General features: G+C 36.2%; 1 protein-coding gene and 1 pseudogene across 1 annotated transcript; both read right to left on the bottom strand.

Annotated features, from left to right (window-relative positions):
* The window catches only part of LOC126024534 (small integral membrane protein 8-like), a 1,114,930-nt pseudogene that overhangs the window by 449,863 nt on the left and 647,108 nt on the right, over positions 1–17,959 (bottom strand).
* LOC126024538 (lithostathine-like) lies at positions 5,720–7,827 on the bottom strand. The gene is made up of 5 exons (XM_049784972.1): positions 7,743–7,827; positions 7,126–7,244; positions 6,757–6,894; positions 6,057–6,177; positions 5,720–5,787 (listed from the first exon to the last, which is right to left on the bottom strand). The coding sequence occupies exons 1-5, from the start codon at positions 7,816–7,818 to the stop codon at positions 5,720–5,722; spliced, it is 522 nt and encodes a 173-aa protein (XP_049640929.1). The 5' UTR covers positions 7,819–7,827.

Raw genomic sequence — 17,959 nt, 5'->3', positions numbered from 1 at the left:
TTTCTTGATAAGTTCTGTTAGTACCTTGTATATGTTAGATATTAGCCCCTTTTCTGATGGGTTTTGGGTGAATAGATCTTCCATTCTGTTGAAGGCCTTTGTAACCTTATCACTATTTCCTTTCAGGTGTAGAAGCTTCTAAGCTTAATATAGTCCCATCTGTTTTTCCACTTCCACTTGTTTGGAGTTTGATGTTTCCTCCTTGAAGATACCTTTAGACTCAATGTCATGGAGTAATTTACCTATGCGCTCTTTTATACACCCTATGGTTCTGGGTCAGATATCAAATTCTTCAATCAACTTGGATTTGACCTTTGTGCATGGTATTTCATGGAGGTTCAAGTTCACTTTTTTCATGTGGCTAATCAGTAGTCCCAAAACAACATGTTGAAAAGGCTTTTCTTGCTCCATTTTGCATTTCTTGCCCCCTTTTCAAAGACTAATTGATTGTATGCCAGGGGAACATTCTCTGAATATTCAAGTCTATTCCATTGATATGAGGGTCTGTGTTTTTTCCAATACCATGCTGTTTTAATGACTATAGCTTTGTAATGCAATTTAAAGTGGGGGAAAGTGGTGCCTCCTATCTTCTTTTTCCTACGAGAAGCTGTAGCTATTTGCAGGTTTTTATTGTTCCAAAGGAATTTCATGAGTGTTTGATCCACTTCTTTGAAGAATGTCACTGTATTCTTAGAGGATTTGCATTAAATCTGTACAATGCTTTGGGGATCATTGCCATCTTAATGATGTTAATCCTCCCAATCCATGAACAGGTTATGTGTCTTTATTTTCATGTGTTCTCTTTTTTTCTTGAAGCAGGGCTTTGTAATTTTCTTTGAATACGTCTTTCACCTCTTTTGTTAAGCTGTCTCTAAGATACTTGATTTAATGTGGCACTAGTGTGAATGTGATTGTTTTTGTTTTGTTTTATTTTTCGATCACACCCTGTGGGACTGAGGAGTTACTTCTGGCTCTGCAATCAGAAGTCTCTTCTGGAAGACTAGGGTATGCCAGAATTTGAACCACCAATCTGTCCTGGATTGGCTGAGGCAAAACAGATGAACTACTGCTATGCTATCACTCAGGCCCCAGGATTGTTTTTTTTTCCAGGATTGTTTTTTAATGTCCATTTCTTCTCTATCATTATTGGCCTATAAGGTCGTTGATTTTTCCGTGTTCATTTTCTAGCCTGCCACTTTGCTATATGAGTTTATTATTGTTTCTTGAAGCTTTTTCATAGAGTCTTTAGGGTTTTCTAAGTAGAGGTGCATATTATCTGCAAACAGTGAGAACTTGACTTTTTCCTTTTCTTTCAGGATGTCCTTGATATCTTTTTCTTGCCTAATTTCTACTTAAAGAATTTCAATCAATATTATGAATAGGAGTGGTGAGAGGGGACAGCCTTGCCTTATACCAAATTTTAGAGAAAAGGCTTTTAGTTTATCTCCATTAAGAACAATGTTTGGGGCCCGGAGAGATAGCACAGCGGCGTTTGCCTTGCAAGCAGCTGATCCAGGACCAAAGGTGGTTGGTTCGAATCCCGGTGTCCCATATGGTCCCCCGTGCCTGCCAGGAGCTATTTCTGAGCAGACAGCCAGGAGTAACCCCTGAGCACCTCCGGGTGTGGCCCAAAAACCAAAAACCAAAAAAAAAAAAAAAAAAAAAGAACAATGTTTGCCATTAGCTTGAGGTAGATGGTCTTAATGGTATTGAGAAAAGTTCTTTCCATCTCTATCTTGTTGAAAGTTTGAATCATGAATCTGTGTTGGTAGTTATCAAATTTTTTCTCTGCATCTATTGATATTATTATATAATTATTATTTTTATGGTTATTATTTTTATTGATATGGTGTATTATGTTGATTGATTTATATATGTTTTACCATTTTTGCATTTCTACATTACAACATACTTAGTCATGGTGTATGAGCTTTATGATGAGACATTGGATTCTATATGCCAGGATTTTGTTGAGGATCTTTACATATGTGTTCATCAGGAATATTGGTCTGGTGTTTTCTTATTTGGCAGCATTTGTCTTATTTTGATATAAAGTGATATTAGCTACATATAGCTACATATTAGCTATACATACATTAGCATACATATTAGCTATATATGATTTGATAGTATTTATGTTTCTTCAATTTTTTGAAAGAGCCTGTAAAGTATTTGTAGAAGTCCTTCTATAAAGATTTGAAAGAATTCGTTAGGGGATCAATATGGACCTGAGCTTTTGTTTTTGAGAAAACATTAGATTATCATTTTAATTTTCTCAATAGTGATGGGACTGTTTGTATATGCTAGATCATCTTGGTTCAACCACGGAAGATTGTAGGAAACAACTACTTTATCCATTTCTTCCAGGTTATCCTGTTTTGTGGCATAGAGTTTCTCAATGTAGTCTCTTACTACCCTTTGAAGCTCTGTAGTATTTATAGTTATCTCTTCCTTTTTATATCTAATCTGGTTTATTAAATTTCTCTCTTTCAATTTTTGTGAGTTTTGCTAGTAGATTATCAATCTTGCTTATTTTTTCAAAGAACCAATTTATGTTTTTTGTTGACCTTTTGGATTGTTTTATGTATTTCCACTTCATTGATTTCTGCTTATAGATTTGTTATTTCCTCTGTCACCCTATTTTTCTTCACTTTGTTGATCATTTGCTAATTTTATAAGCTCTGTTATTAAGCGATTTATGTAGGCCTCTTCTTGATTCCTGATGTGTGCTTGCAAAGCTATAAATTTTCCTCTTAAAACTCATTTTGCTGTATTGCACACATTCTAATAATTATGTCTTCATTTCTATCTGCTTTCAGGAATCTTTTGATTTCTCTTTGATTTTATCTCTGACTCACTGGTTGTTCAGTAGTGAGAGGTCAAAGTTTTTCTTCTGTGTCCCTTTATAGATCATTTCTAATTTCAGTGCTTTGTGATCTGAGAAGTTAGTCTGTACAATATCTTTCCTCTTTATTTTATGTTTGTATGTTTTATGGGATGGCATGTGTTTTCTCACATGTGCATTTAAGAAAAATGTCTATCCAGTTTTATGATGATGGAATGCTCTATACATATCTACTAGTCCACTTTGTTCCATTTCTCCTTTCAGAGCTAGTATATTCTTGTTGGGTTTCAGACTGGTTGAAGTGTCAAGGAATGACAGGGTAAAGTTGAGGTCTCCCGTATCTAGAAATTAGAATTTTTTTCCTGTTTTACATATTCCTTGTTTATTATCAAATGTCCATCTTTGTCCCTTATAACCAAGTCTAAAGATTGTGTCATGTGATACTAATATGACCACTTCTGCCTTTTTAAGGGATGACTGTCCTCCAACCTTTGATCTTGAGTCTATGTTTGTTTTGACTATTAAGATTTGTTTCTTGTAGATTTGTTTCTTGTAGGCAGCAGAATGTTGGATTCAGCATTGTGATTGATTTTGCCACTCTATGTCTTTTAACTGGTGCATTGACATTGAGTCCTTTGACATTGAGATAGATAATTATCATGTGACTTAGTTTCATATTTGTGTAGAAATTTGCTGTGCCTTTTGGTTTGTTTTGTCTTAAAGTAGATCTTTCAATTTTTCTTTTAAAGCTGACTTGGAGTCTGTAAAGTTTCTGAGCTGCTGTCTATCCAGGAAGCTATGTATACTTCCTTCACATTTGAAAGAGAATTTGCCTGTGAACAGTATTGTAGGTGATGAATTCATTTTTTGACACCTGAATATCTTATCATTCAAGTAGTATTTTAGGAATCTGATGGAAAATTACACAGTGAGTTTAAACAGTTTAAACAGTAAAACAGAAGTCTCAACTAGCATGAACTACAGCCCCGTTGTTTCTTACTTCCTTGTAAAAATTTATCTGGTGGAATTTTGGTGGGGTTTTTTTTGCATCATTTACATAGTCTATGGTGAACTTAGAGAAATACTCTAAGAAAACCGTTGTATAACAGAATTCCTTAGCCAGGATTTTATTTTACACTTGACTTTGTTTACATATGGAGAGATAGAATAATTCTTTCAAAATGACTCTTGTTAATCTAAATTTTTATAACTTCAATGCCTTTATGTTTAAGAAGCAATATAAAAAACTTATTTCCTGCATGCAGGCAGGTTATGGATGCAAGTGGGTGATTGGAAATTCTGGTGAGGGAAGGTAAGGTAACTGTGGTAATTAGTATTTGAATGTTTAATGCCTAAAATGAATGTACTAAGAACAATTTGATAAATAATTGTATTATAATAAACATAAGATAAATGATACACAACAATAAAAATAAAACATCATTAAAAGGTTTGTCATAAAAATTACGATCCAAAGAAGATAGACAATTAAATATACAATCTGATCATTCAGAACCAATGAGATGCTTCAAACAGCAGAAAGATTTTTAGAAGGTGCAAATTCCAAGTTCAAATTTTGATACTAAATGATATACATCACACAGGGCTGGAGAGATAGCATGGAGGTAAGACATTTGCCATTCATGCAGAAGAATGGTGGTTAGAATCCCAGCATCCCATATGGTTCCCGTGCTTGCCAGAGGCTATTTCTGAGCATAGAGCCAGGAGTAATCACTGCGTGCTGCCGGATGTGACCCAAAAACCAAAATAAATAAATAAATAAATAAATAAATAAACATCACACACCTGTGTCCTAATAGGCAGCTTGAAAAAAATACAGTTGAGCAGCACCATGCCACTGAGGCCTCATATCATATCAGTTTGTGCAGCAGGCTGATCACTGCCAAAATGAACCCTAGTAATGCTGAAAAACTCTGTTGTAGCACATATTCAAAGGAATTAATTGTCACAGAACAGATGGGTTCAGTGGAGAAACAAAAAGACCCAGTCAGTAGTTACATTCAGTAGAGGTTGTGGCAGAATTATTTTCAGCAATGCCCCCCCCAGGTGAATAGACCCTACATGTTTCAAAAATTAATGGTTTCATAAAGAGAAGATGCTTGATGCAAGATATTACTTGGTCTTAGCCATGAGATAGAAAAAAACATTCAACAGAACTAGACAGTTTAGGGAGTGTCAGATTATTGAGAGATGAATATTCAAAATGACACCACTGTGGTCACAGAAGTGAGAAGCCTGCTCACCATAAGCTTGGGGCCTGATCAAATAGGTGGGTCATGGGGCTAGTTAGAAAGAACATTTTTTGGTGCTTATAGATAATTAATTCTGGAAGGTGGACAAACATGGGAACATAAAGACTTTTAAAAACTGAGCATCAGAGTTGAGCAATAGTCAAGTTCTTTGAGTCTTCTGATGATAAAAACAGAAAGTGCACAGTTGACTGTATTAGCTGGAAAGTCTAAATGAGTCAGACTTTGAAATCCAGACATATGAGAGAGGGTTGGTGTATTTATGACAACCTCAGTGGGGATTCATAATTAGAAATATTCTTAAATTCTAGAAGATATTGAATAAATGAATTCAATTTCTTACTCATACAGAATGTGATCAGTGAAGGACCAAGAACAGAACACAAAAAGGCATCTCAGTGATATAAAAATATTTATTATTCTCTGAAAAATCAGGCTTTGAGCATACAAATGGACTGTATTGTGATTGGGGAAGAAGGATGATGAGAGGAGGTGTCAAGATTTGAAAGGTGGTTGAGATTTCCTGTCAGCCTTAATCATGAGACTAAAAGAATATCCAGGATAAGTTGAGTATTGTATTCATTGGGTGGCCGACTGAGCTGACCTACCCCTGAAACTTGCAGACATAGGGTAGAGGTTTTCGGCAGTCATAACTTTGCCACTGTTCATAGCCTGAAGAGACAAGAATAGATGAAGAGAGTGGAGCTGAGAGATCTGGAAAACTGGTGCAGAGCCATGGCACCCCAAAATCATACACTCTACATTTTGTCATCTCATTATCCAGAGAAAGTTATCAAGTGAATGTGGAGGTGATAAACTATAAAAGAACAACCAAACACAAGTTTGAAGAGTGACCCCTCCAAAAAGCTAGTCTTAAAAATAATTTATGGGGAGAAGAGGTAGGGGAAAGGTTTGAAAATTAGAGCTTTTCTCCTTCTTACCTGTGCTTTGAACAAGGCTTCCACAGTAGCCTGTGCCAGTTGGGGTACCTTTCTCCCAGGCATCATAGTTCAGCACATCATTGCTGATCCACTCCCATCCACCTCCATTGGGTTGTCTTCCCTATGTCACAGGGGGCAAAATGATCACTTAGTCCCGTTGGTACTGGATTTTCTGGGCAGAACTTCTTCACTGGAACCCAGAAGTAACACCCAGCAGCAAGGATTTTTATGGGTTGGGGGGTTATTCTTGAACTAAAGATAAACTCTAGGAAATTATTTTTTGTAAGGAATTACTCTAAGTTCAAGGGTCAATAATTTAAATACCAGTGAAAACATCCAGAGTGACAAGGATTGTATGAGGTTCAATGGGTTCTTAATTCTCAGGTTCTGCAGGCTATATATGGGTACAGTGACCTCATGTTCCTTTATCTACATCTTGGGCATTTCTCAGAAGTTTCCATAAAAGCCTTAAGAAACTTCATTGAGCTATATATGAGAGTTGTGTACATTGAAAATTGATTATATTTAGAAATAAAGGCATGTTTCAAGTAGTCTCATGTCTTAATTATGCAGAATGACTTATAACTTCAATAATTTCAAAAGGTGCTCAATGTATTTCATGGTCAGGTATAAGAAAAAGAATAGGTAAAATGGCCAATTTAGAATGAAGGTCATCAGGGTGGAAGAGATGTAATCTTACCTCTGTGGGGTCATGGAGTCCAATCCAGATGTGAGAGACTGATGTACCACTGTTTTTGATGAGCGAGGCCACAAAATAGGCCTCAGACCCAGTGAGCACAGACACAAGGTGTCCTTTAGGCCTCTTCTGGCAAGCATACTGTGAGAAGAAAGAAGAGTTTCAGGGGAAGATTGGTACTTGGAAACACTGGGGCTTAAAAACTGGAGGGAGAAATGCAAGGATAGTACTTGAAGTACTACCTAAGTAGTACTGCCAGTTGTGTTATCATTCTACCTAACATAGTATTCCAAGTGAAGGGAGGCTCTCCTCATTGTCTCTATTGTCTCAGAAATGCCCCCCAAATATCAACATGCAATTTCTACTACTTACATCTGCATCCATCCAGGATTTTTCTGCCAAAAACAGGGCATAGCAGTGGGAGCCATAGGCCAAGGAACCTTTGGGGCAACTGATTCTTGGAGAAGGCCACCCATTCTGCAAATCTTCACCTGGAGAAAAAAAAAAGATCAAGATCAAGGACAGATATAGTAAACAAAAAACAAATATTGGAGAGAAAAAGACACATATGGTAGTGGATGAGTCAAGTAATTGAGGGAGGGACTCCAAATTCATGTCAATCTCTCATGATTTTCAGCACATTCTTACTAAAGGAGGACTGACTGCTATTCTGTTCAACCTGTATATCATAAATTATCCAACTTTGTCCTCTGTTGGTATGGGCAGATAGTTGGTCTCTTAAAGGACTCACAATCTTTCTGCTTCCGTAAGAACCTTAGACTATTCCAGTTATGCTTCTCCCTGAATATATATTACTCAAAAAAAAGGAGACTTACTCATATCGACTGTGTCATCAATTAGTAGTTGTTACCAAAGGAAAGTACAATCAATGAATTATGCATGGAATGCATGTCACTTCTATCATATATATCACGCCAGTTGCTCATTTGATCTTCCCTGGCACCATGATTTGCCATGGCAACACCCACCTGTCACTTGAGATTGGAGCATTATGCAGGAGAGCAGCATCCAAGCAACAGTGGGAAAGGCCATGGGAGGCAGCATTCTGTCTGACCGGACAAGGCTATCAGAGGAAAGAATAGAAGTGTGGTCAAGGAGAGGCCAACCAGAGGACCCACTGTTCCATATCCTGTTTCATTACTCTGTATTCCAGGAATTAGTTGACCTGAATGACTCTATCTCTACTGTGCTCATCAGATTTGATATTCTGAATGTTCTCTCCATGATGCCCCTAGGGTTCACCAAGACTGAGTCTGAGAGTGCTTTTGTCCTCTCAGGAAAAGTATTCTTCCCCACATTTCCTTAAGCATCTGAGAGAAAGCCCTTCCTTGATGAGCATCTTGTCTCAATTCCTACTTACCTTTCTTTCTGGGATATGTGATGGTTTGTCAGGTTGGAAAGACCAGCCTTTTATAAGACTTTCTGAGGGAGGGGCACTGAAATGGATAGCACAAAGCTTGAATCTTGAGGGGGCTACTGGGAATGGCTAGGCATGGATTCCAGGCAATTCCAGAAATGGGAGCTTCTCTTTCGAGCAATGGCTGGGAATTACCACAGGTGTAACCACTTTCTGATCTTAGATTAATACCTCCTTATTTCAGTTGCCAGCTGCAAGTTTTCCTACACATAACATTTCTTAATTCTTAATTTTTTAAGACCGATTGTCATTTTTGTCCTTGTTTTTAATGAAAATGTGTTAGAGCTCTAGGTATCAGTACTGTGGTGACTAGATAGGAAATACAGAGTTTTACCATTTTTGTAGATCCTTCATATAGGTTTTATAACTTTATGTCATATTTTAATGAGTAATTTTACCCATATTACTAAAAATAAATAAATTAAAGTATAAGATACAGATCTACTTATATTGCCCTCATTGTACAACATTTCCTTCTAACACATTGTCCCTGTAAGAATTACTATGTGTCTCTGGGAATATCCCCACTACAGCTGCACCCAGAAGACTCCACATGTCAGTTCTTCTGTTTCTCTTCAGCTGGTATGTTGGGGGCTCTGGGCAGGACAGCTAGCCATAGGCCCCCTGGGCTGACCACTTAGTCTGTGGGACTGAGATCCCTCCATGCCAGATGGGTCTTCAGGGACTGAGGGGAGGATGGGGGAGAGAAATTCCTCCCCTATGCATACTGGACCCCATTCAGGAGTTCTTTTCTTACTAGTATTCATTTTCAAAAGCGTGACATATATACTTTTTTAACAACACCCAAAAATATTCTTAATTCTCGACTGTTTCTAAGAAACAAATGGAATTGCCTAGATTTGGAGGATAATATTCAAATGGGTCTCTAAAATCAGTGTATCAGACTTTCTATACAGTGATTCTCTCTGATTGCCAAGCCTAATCCATAAACAATTCACCTATACAATGTAAATAACCCCTCTGATGTATTTCTCCTCCTCCATACCAGAGCCTCTTCTACTCCCTCATCTCCCAATTCAGATTTGTTATCTTCCCCTTAATTAATACTTTTTACCCTCAGTTCTTTAATTTGTTAGGCACCAAGACCGACCTTGTGCCCCAACAGATTCTGCCCTTTCGCACACCCCTACAAAGCTCATTATTACTCCTTAAATCTCTCACCTCCAACCATCAGTACCCCACATTTACCCTTTGTAACTTCAGTACTACACAGTTCTAATTACAGACCAAAGTCATGCATTGGATTTAACAACCCCAACTATTTCAAAAGACATAAAATTGACACATATGTCTTTTGAATATTTTATGTGTATTTTCTTTAACAGCTATAACTCTTTCTAAATATTCTTTTACTGTGACAATTTTACCCACTTTTTATCTTGTCTTCTCTTTGTGAACTGTTCAATAAGGAATTTTGGTGGAAGAGTCCCTCAGTTTAATGCTTATAATTTAACCATATCATGGGGATTGTTGGACTTGCTCTTATGGCCCCCATATGCGCCGATAACACCACGTGACATTGTTCCTTGTTTGCATAGGCACATTAAAATGTAAAAATACTATACATACAAATAAGTTTTTATCTAATAGAGATTGGAAAACAAAAATCTCGTAGTGCAGTGGGACCTTACACCCAGAACATTGATATAATGACCTGGCACAGGCCTCAGAAGAATGGGCATCCTCCATTTACCCCTGATCCAGGGAAGCTATCTACGAAACATCCAAGGTTTTTTATAACAACACCTGGAAGCAATTCTCTACCAGAGAAGACCCTACCACAGCTCTGAAATCGACTTGCTCAAAAGAGACTTCCCTTAACACTAAGAAGACTTGACAATAACAACGACCTGCTTACAGGACAGGGTTCTCTGCATTGCCCTTTAATTGTGAGGTGAAACAAGAAGAAGCTCTGCACCATCCTGACTGCAATATAGGATATGCTGATTACAGGATCTTTAATACAGAAACATGATACCAAAAACTGTGTGAAAAATAAGTGTATTGGCACTACAGACAATGACCTGGATTGGACAAACTAGTTTGCCTGAAGCCTAGAGTTGGTCTTATGCCAGGAAACTTCAGGGGTAGGGTCTCCTTGTATTTAGGCCAAGGCTTTTCCTTTCCATGTCCCTCTTATCTTGGTGGGCCTATGCAAACAATAATTGCCCGTCTAACATCGTTTTTACTGTGCTCCTTTGACTCTAATCCTTAAGAAAAACAACCCACTTAAACTTTTGAAGTTAACTTAAACTAATATGTATGTGCATGGAAATGTAAAAAAAGTACTTTGCCTTCAATGTTTAAGGAGTTACATAAGTTTTATGTCTTTAGATTGCTTTGTGTGCTGCTAAGAAATATTATGTACTACAATCTGGGGACTTGAGGGACAAAGTGTACATGGGTTCTGTTTTATTATTCTTAATGTTCTTTGGCTGAAAGTTCAGCAATGGGACTACTGAGAATTCTGTTTATGGTTGATTGTCCTTCCACTGTAACTATGCCTTGTCCTCTTTCTTTGCATCTTTGTTCTCATAATTAAAAATAAAATATTAATAAAAAAAGGAAAAAAATTATCCCCAGTACTGAAAAACTTAGTGTCAGTTTATCCTTGAATTTCTGCATTGAACTGTTTTCCTGTTGTCAAAATATTCCATAACCATCTCTGAATTTTCATTATATTATTGGGAGGTTTCACATCCCAAAAGTCATAATTCTGTACAAAATCTCTGAGCAGATAAAATAGGAAAATTGATAAACAATAGGTGAAATATCTCCATTAACTAAAAAGTTAAAGCAAATAGAATAAGCAGCAAAATACTTGTGATTTGAAGAAAAGTTAATTGTTTGTCCTTAAATTCCTGGCATGCTGAGAGTAACATATTATTCCATGTTCTCAAAGGCTCTTCATGATATTGAAGCAATGTATTGAGTCACTATTCCAAGAAATATTTTTCATATTTTTTCTTTTTTTTTACATTTTTATTGTGTTCAAAGTGAATTACAAATCTTTCACAGTAATATTTATGGTGCATAGTGTCAATGAATAAGGGGCATTCCCACCACCAGTGTTGTCCTCCCTTTGTCCATGTTCTGAGCATGCATACCACATCTCCTTTTTTTACCCCCTGTAATGCTACAGGGACTGTTCTCCACTTGTACAGCTTATTGTAGATTGGGTGTCAATTCTGTTGTCATTGACTTTGAATTTGGTATTAAAGTCTGATCATTTTTTATTTCCACCAAAGGAACATATGACTGTCTGGTTCTATATTTTTAATTTCAATAATTCTTATAAATTATATTAAAATCTACTACCAAATCACGAACTCATGTATTCTTTACTGGAAAATATTATTGAAATAGGACAAAAGATATATTAAATAATTATTAAGTAAACCATGATGTTTAGTTAAGAAAAAATTTATCACTTATGTTCACTTTGCCATTGAATTAAAATATGTATATATAGGTAAATGCTATATGTGTTACTTTTTATTCAAGTGATTTCTCTGTTAGATTGAATAAATATAAAGAAAAATATCTAATGATCATATAATCAAATGTTAAGCATATAAGTCAGGAGATATAAATCACAAGAAAGAAAAAGTGCAAGAAAAATAGTGCCAAAATTCAATTTCTTGAAATATTGTAAAAAGATTAATATAACCTCTTTGTACTCCTGAAAGTTACACAGTTTACAAGAAGAAAGAAGTTACAGCTGTGGCAATTCCCAGCCATTGCTAGAAAGAGAATCCTCCCATTTCTGGAATCACCTGGAATCCATGCCTAGCCATTCCCAGTAGCTTTGAAGTTTTTGAAACTTTGTGTTATTCATTTCAGTGCCCCGAGCAGAATTGCTGTACATGTTGTTCCACCTGACTTTTTGCATGTCCCACAGTCTCCTATTACAGGATATATATATATATATATATATATATATATATATATATATTACTCATGGTTGTTTTAATTTTTCATTGAAGAAAGTGGTTTTGGTGGCTGGAGCAATAGCACAGCTGGTAGGACATTTGCTTGCACTAGACTGAACCGGTTTTGAACTCTGGCAAGAGCCTGCCAGGAGTGATTTCTGAGTTTTGAGTCAGGAATATTCCACCATGTTTGCACCCCACCCCCCAAAAACCATAAAAGCCTCTTCTTTTATTAAAGAATGATAGTGAATTAAGTATATGGGCACTGCTTTGTGACACATTTTCTATATATACACTTCTTTTTATTAGCAATATTCAATGATAACCTTATATATGACTAATGCATAAAATTTAGTGAGTTACAAAATTTGAATACATATGTAATTCTCAGCAAGGGGTGGCAAAATAAATATGCTTAAATTTGAGGATATTTTATGCTGTTATTTTTGGTTTCTTTGTTTTGAGTCACATTTTGCTGTGCTCTGGGGTTTGGCTCCACACTCAGAAATAATTCCTGGCATATGAGGTTCCAGGGTGCAAAATATAAGACAATCTCATGCCAAGTAAGTACACTACCTGCTCTGCTATCTTTCCAGCCCCATGTGTTCTTTTATACCTAAAGTTTTATTTTATATTTGGATTAAATAAAGGCTGACATATGTTTTATTTTTTATCAGTTTTACAGAATATTATGCTTTCCTTTTAAAAATAGCTTCTATGATGTAGTATAGATACAGAACAGCATTATAGCGTATCCTATTAATGTGGTTCAGCATCCTGGTTAAGTCATGGATCTTGAAACTGAATAGGATCAAGAGATAAAATGGGGGCTGGAGAGATAACATGGAGGTAAGGTGCTTGCCTTGCATGCAGAAGGACGTGGTTCAAATCCTGGCATCCTATATGGTCCCCTGAGTCTGCCAGAAGCGCTTTCTGAGCATAGAGCAAGAAGAAACCCCTGAGCTCTGCTGGGTGTGATCCAAAATAAAACAAAAAACAAACAAACAAAAACAAATAAAATGAAACAATAGTTATCAAAACAGCATGGTATTGGAATAAAGACAGATGCTCAGAACAGTTAAATAGTCTTGAGTATTCAGAGAATGTTTCTCAGACATACAATCATTTAATTTTTGATTAAGGGGAATGAAATCCAAAATGGAGCAAGGAAAGCCCTTACAACAAGTGGTGTTGGCAGAAATGGTTAGCAACGTGCAGAAAAGCTAACTCAGACCCGCAGCTAACACCATGTACAGAGGTAAAATCCAAATGGAATAAAGACCTTGATTTCAGACCCGAAACCATAATGTATGTAGAACAACATGCAAGCAAAGCACTCCATGACATTGAGACTAAAGGCATCTTCCAGGAGGAAACATCAGACATAAAAAGATGGGAATATATTAAGCTGAGAAGCTTCTACACCTCAAAGGAAATAGTGCCTCAGATACAAGAGCCATCCTCTGAATGGGAGAAATTATTTATCCAATAGCCATCAGATAAGGGGCTAATATCCAAAATATACAAGGTATTAACAGAACTTTACAAGAAAAAATAATCTAATCCCATTAAAAAAGGGGGAGAAGAAATGAACAAACACTTTGTCAAAGAAGAAATGCAAAAGGCCAAAAGGCACATGAAAAAATGCTCCACATCACATCACTAATCATCAGGGAGATGCAAGTCAAAACAACTATGAAGAACCATCTCACGCCACTGAGATTGGCATACTTCGCAGAGAATAAGAACCAGCAGTGCTGGCAGGTATGTAGATTGAAAGGAACGCTTATTAACTGCTGGTGGGAATGCCATCTAGTCCAAACTTTATGGAAAACAATACGGAGATTTCTCAAAAAACTGGAAATTAAGCTGCCATATAATCCAGCTATACCACTTCTAGGGATATACCCAAAGAACACAAAAATACAATTCAAAAATCCCTTCCTCACACCTATAATTATTGCAATGATATTTACAATAGCCAGACTCTGGAAATAACCAAGATGCCCTTCAACAAATGAATGGCTAAATAAACTGTGGTAAATCATTATCTTCCCCTTATTCAACCCTCCTTATCCTCAGTTCCTAATTGGGTAGACACCAAGACTGAACTACTGCCCCAACACCACTGTCCAGCTCCTCATTGAATGACACCCTCTCAGTCCCCAGCTCATGCCTACACAAACAACTACAACCAACAGGCCTGTTGACCCATGTTTGGTGGCCCCTCATGCCCCCATCATACTATGGACTGTTGCATGATACTGGAATCAGCTTTAGCATAACCCCTAGTTCAAGGACAATGTAGGGTTCCGTAATGCCGCAAAACATGTCTCAAACTCAACTATCACCTGCTGTCTTCAAATACCCTTTATTCTTTCTTTTTTTTTTCTTTTTAAAACAAAAAAGGGTCACAAGTATCTCTTTTGTATATCTTAGATGTATTCCCTTAACATCTATAACTCTTTTTGAATATCCTCATATAGTGACAATTTTGCCCACTAGATTAGTTATTTGATTGTTTGATTTTCCCCCTGTGAAATCTGTTTTATAAGCAATACTGGTAGAAGAGTAACTCTGTATAGATTTCACGTTTATACCAAGTTACGGGAAATGTTGGACTTTATTCGTTGGCCCCCAGATGCATCAATAATATCTTGTGGTATTGCTTCTCTTTTGCAGAGGCACATTAAAATGGGAAAATAATAATATGCAAACAAGTTCTTATTTAATAGAGACGGGAACACAAATTTGGTAATGTAATTAGGCCTTTTACCCTGAACATTCACATAATGATTTGGCTCAGGCCTCAGAAGAATGGGCATTGCCCACACACACCTGAACTATGGAAACAACCACAATTGTCTTTAACATTCCCAGGATCCAAGCCTCTACCAGAGAAGACCTACCACTGCTTTGGCATTGACTTACTCCAAAGAGTGCTCCCAACACCCTGGCGACTTAGCAACAGTCTGCATGCAGGGCAGATCGCTCTGCATTTAATGATATGCTGAAACTAGAGGATGCTCCACATCTGCCTGACATCGATGAAAGAAATGCAAAGAATCCAGAGTCTTTAAATATAAAAGTCTGATACCAACTATAGTTAAAGTGTGCAAAAGTTTCACCGGGACCTTGAGAATGACTGGAGTTGGATAGACTGGTATGCCTGGAACCCAGAGTCTGTCTTATGCCAATAAACTTCTGGGGTGAGGCCTTTTTGTAATCAGGTCAAGGATTTTTTTTTCCATTTTCTCCATTTTTCTGGACCTATGCAAACATTGGTAATTGCCACTATCACACCTTTACTATATATTTTTTAATCTTATCCTTTAAGGAAAAAAATACAACTTACTGAACTTAAAAAACAAATAACTGCAGTAGAATGACTGTCTCAAATACAGGCAAGGGATGGGAAGGGGGGAGGGGGTAATATTACACTGGTAAAGGGGGTGTTCTGGTTATGACTATAACCCAACTATGATCATGCTACTTAAATAAAAATATATTTAATAAAAATAAATAAACTGTGGTAAATATACACATGGAATATTATGCAGCCATTAGGAGAGATAAAGTAATGAAATTTTCCTATACATGGATGTACATGGAATCTATTATGTTTAGTATAATAAATCAGAGGGTGAGGGACACAGAATAATCTCACTTGTCTATAGGTTCTAAAAAATTAATGACATTAATATAATAATTCCAGAGAAAATAGAGGGCAGGGCCAGAAGAACTAGCCCACAATATGAAGCTCACCACATAGAGTGGTGAATTCTGTTAGGGAGATAACTACATTAAAAACTAGCATGGCAAAATTAATGAATGATAAAAGTAGAATGCCTGTCTCGATTACAAACAATGGTGGGGGATGAGGGAAATTGGGTGCATCAGTGGTGGGAAGGTTGCACTGGTGAAGGGGGTGTTCTCTTTATAATTGAAACCCAACTACAATCATTCTTGTAATTATGGTGCTTAAATAAAGATTTTATAAAAATAAGAAACAAAGTAATATTTTCTATGATTTATGTGCTTTTCATATTATATGAAATTAGATGTTTGTAAAATTTTCAAGTAAGATGAAGCTTCATTGTCTCGGATAATGATAGATTTTCAAATATCGACATATTGAATGATTGTCAAAAATCTATTTGGGACAGGCTGCATATGTCAAGATACTTTTAAAAGTTGTAAATTCTTTTTGTAAGCATTTTATTTATTTATTTATTTATTTATTTATTTATTTATTTATTTATTTATTTATTTATTTATTGGTTTGGGGCCACACCCAGCTATGCTTATAGGTTAAATGTTACTCCTGGCTTTGTTCTCAGAAATAACTCCTGGCAAGTTCAGGGGACCAATGTAATGCCAGGAATTGGGTTAAAACACAAAGGCAATTGAAGTTATAAAAACCATCTTGGGATAGCTGCACGCAAAGCAAATGCGTTACTGCTATTCTATCTCTCCAGCCCCTAAAAGTGGTATTTTTTCAATAAGTAACATTTTTTTAATTGTTAAAATAAAACCAATTGAAGGAATCAAGAATTTCTGTTGTAGTGAACAAAGATCATTAATATTCTAAGGTAATACACAGCAACTACTGACAAACACTGTTTATTACACCTATTAGTTTGAGACACGAGCACCATTCTGTCCATGTGCACACAGAAGAAAAGACTATATATTTGCAGTTCTACCTACATATGTATAAGGGTGAATAGCATATGGGAAGTTCTTGGTATAAATGTCAATATTTTAAAAAATAAAGCTGAAATATTTAAACAATCCACAAGTAAAAATTTTTAAATAAAAAATTTACTATGTATTTAATAAAATTATGAACCAAGGTAAATGTGATTGAGCCAATCTCCCCTACACTCCACAAAAAAAACAAACAAAAAAAAAACACCCAGAAGCCACTACCCATTTCCTGTCAGAAACAAAAGGCCCATCTTCTCCACCAAAATCCAAGATAAATTTTTCCAAGTAATGGCTGATACTTCTGTGGCATTTTCATCAAGGGTAGGGAGGAGGGACATATTTTCCTTTCTGCATGAAAATCAGCAGCCAAAGACCACCCCTCCACTTTTCAACAAAATGGCACAGCTGTGTAACAACTTCATTAAACTTCCAAGCCATCAAATACTTTTAGACCTATAAGAACTGAACCACATGTGCAGAGGTGTTACACCTTAATATCTTATAGCAGTGTCATTCCAATAAATTCAAAGGCAATCTGATGGAAAAATTTCACAGACACATAAAGCTCAACTAGGACCATCCACAGCACAGCTATTTCTTACTTCCTTGCAAAGACCTGCTTTGATGGTCTTTGGGGTCTTTTTTCATCATTCCTAATGTCTGTCTTGAACATAGGGATAACACAAAGAAAAAATATGTAAACTGAAATTCTGTAGTCAGGATTTTAGATTAAAAAGTTACTTGAGTTAATTCCATGGAGCGATAAAACAGTTATTTCAAATTCAATTCCAAAGTGACACTTGTTAGTCTAAATTTTATAACTTCAGTTGCAATTGTGTTACAGCAAGCAATATGAAGTAAATTTGTGCCTGCATGGAGGCAGGATACAGAGGTGAATGGACATTGAGAATTCTGGTAATCTGAGGATAACAGTGGTAGGATTGGAATTTGAATCTGAATAACTAAAATGTATGTGTTATGAACAATGTGATAAATAATTGTGTTACAATAAATATTAGATAAATGATGCTAAATATTAAATATAAAACATCAATAATATTTGGTTTTAAAATTATAATCCAAAATTGACAGACAATTAGAGATA

This window comes from Suncus etruscus, chromosome 12 (genome assembly GCF_024139225.1).
Source record: "Suncus etruscus isolate mSunEtr1 chromosome 12, mSunEtr1.pri.cur, whole genome shotgun sequence".
Taxonomy (NCBI): domain Eukaryota; kingdom Metazoa; phylum Chordata; class Mammalia; order Eulipotyphla; family Soricidae; genus Suncus; species Suncus etruscus.
The sequence above is the reverse complement of the archived record's forward strand: the minus strand, read 5'-3'. Positions and strand labels throughout refer to the sequence as shown.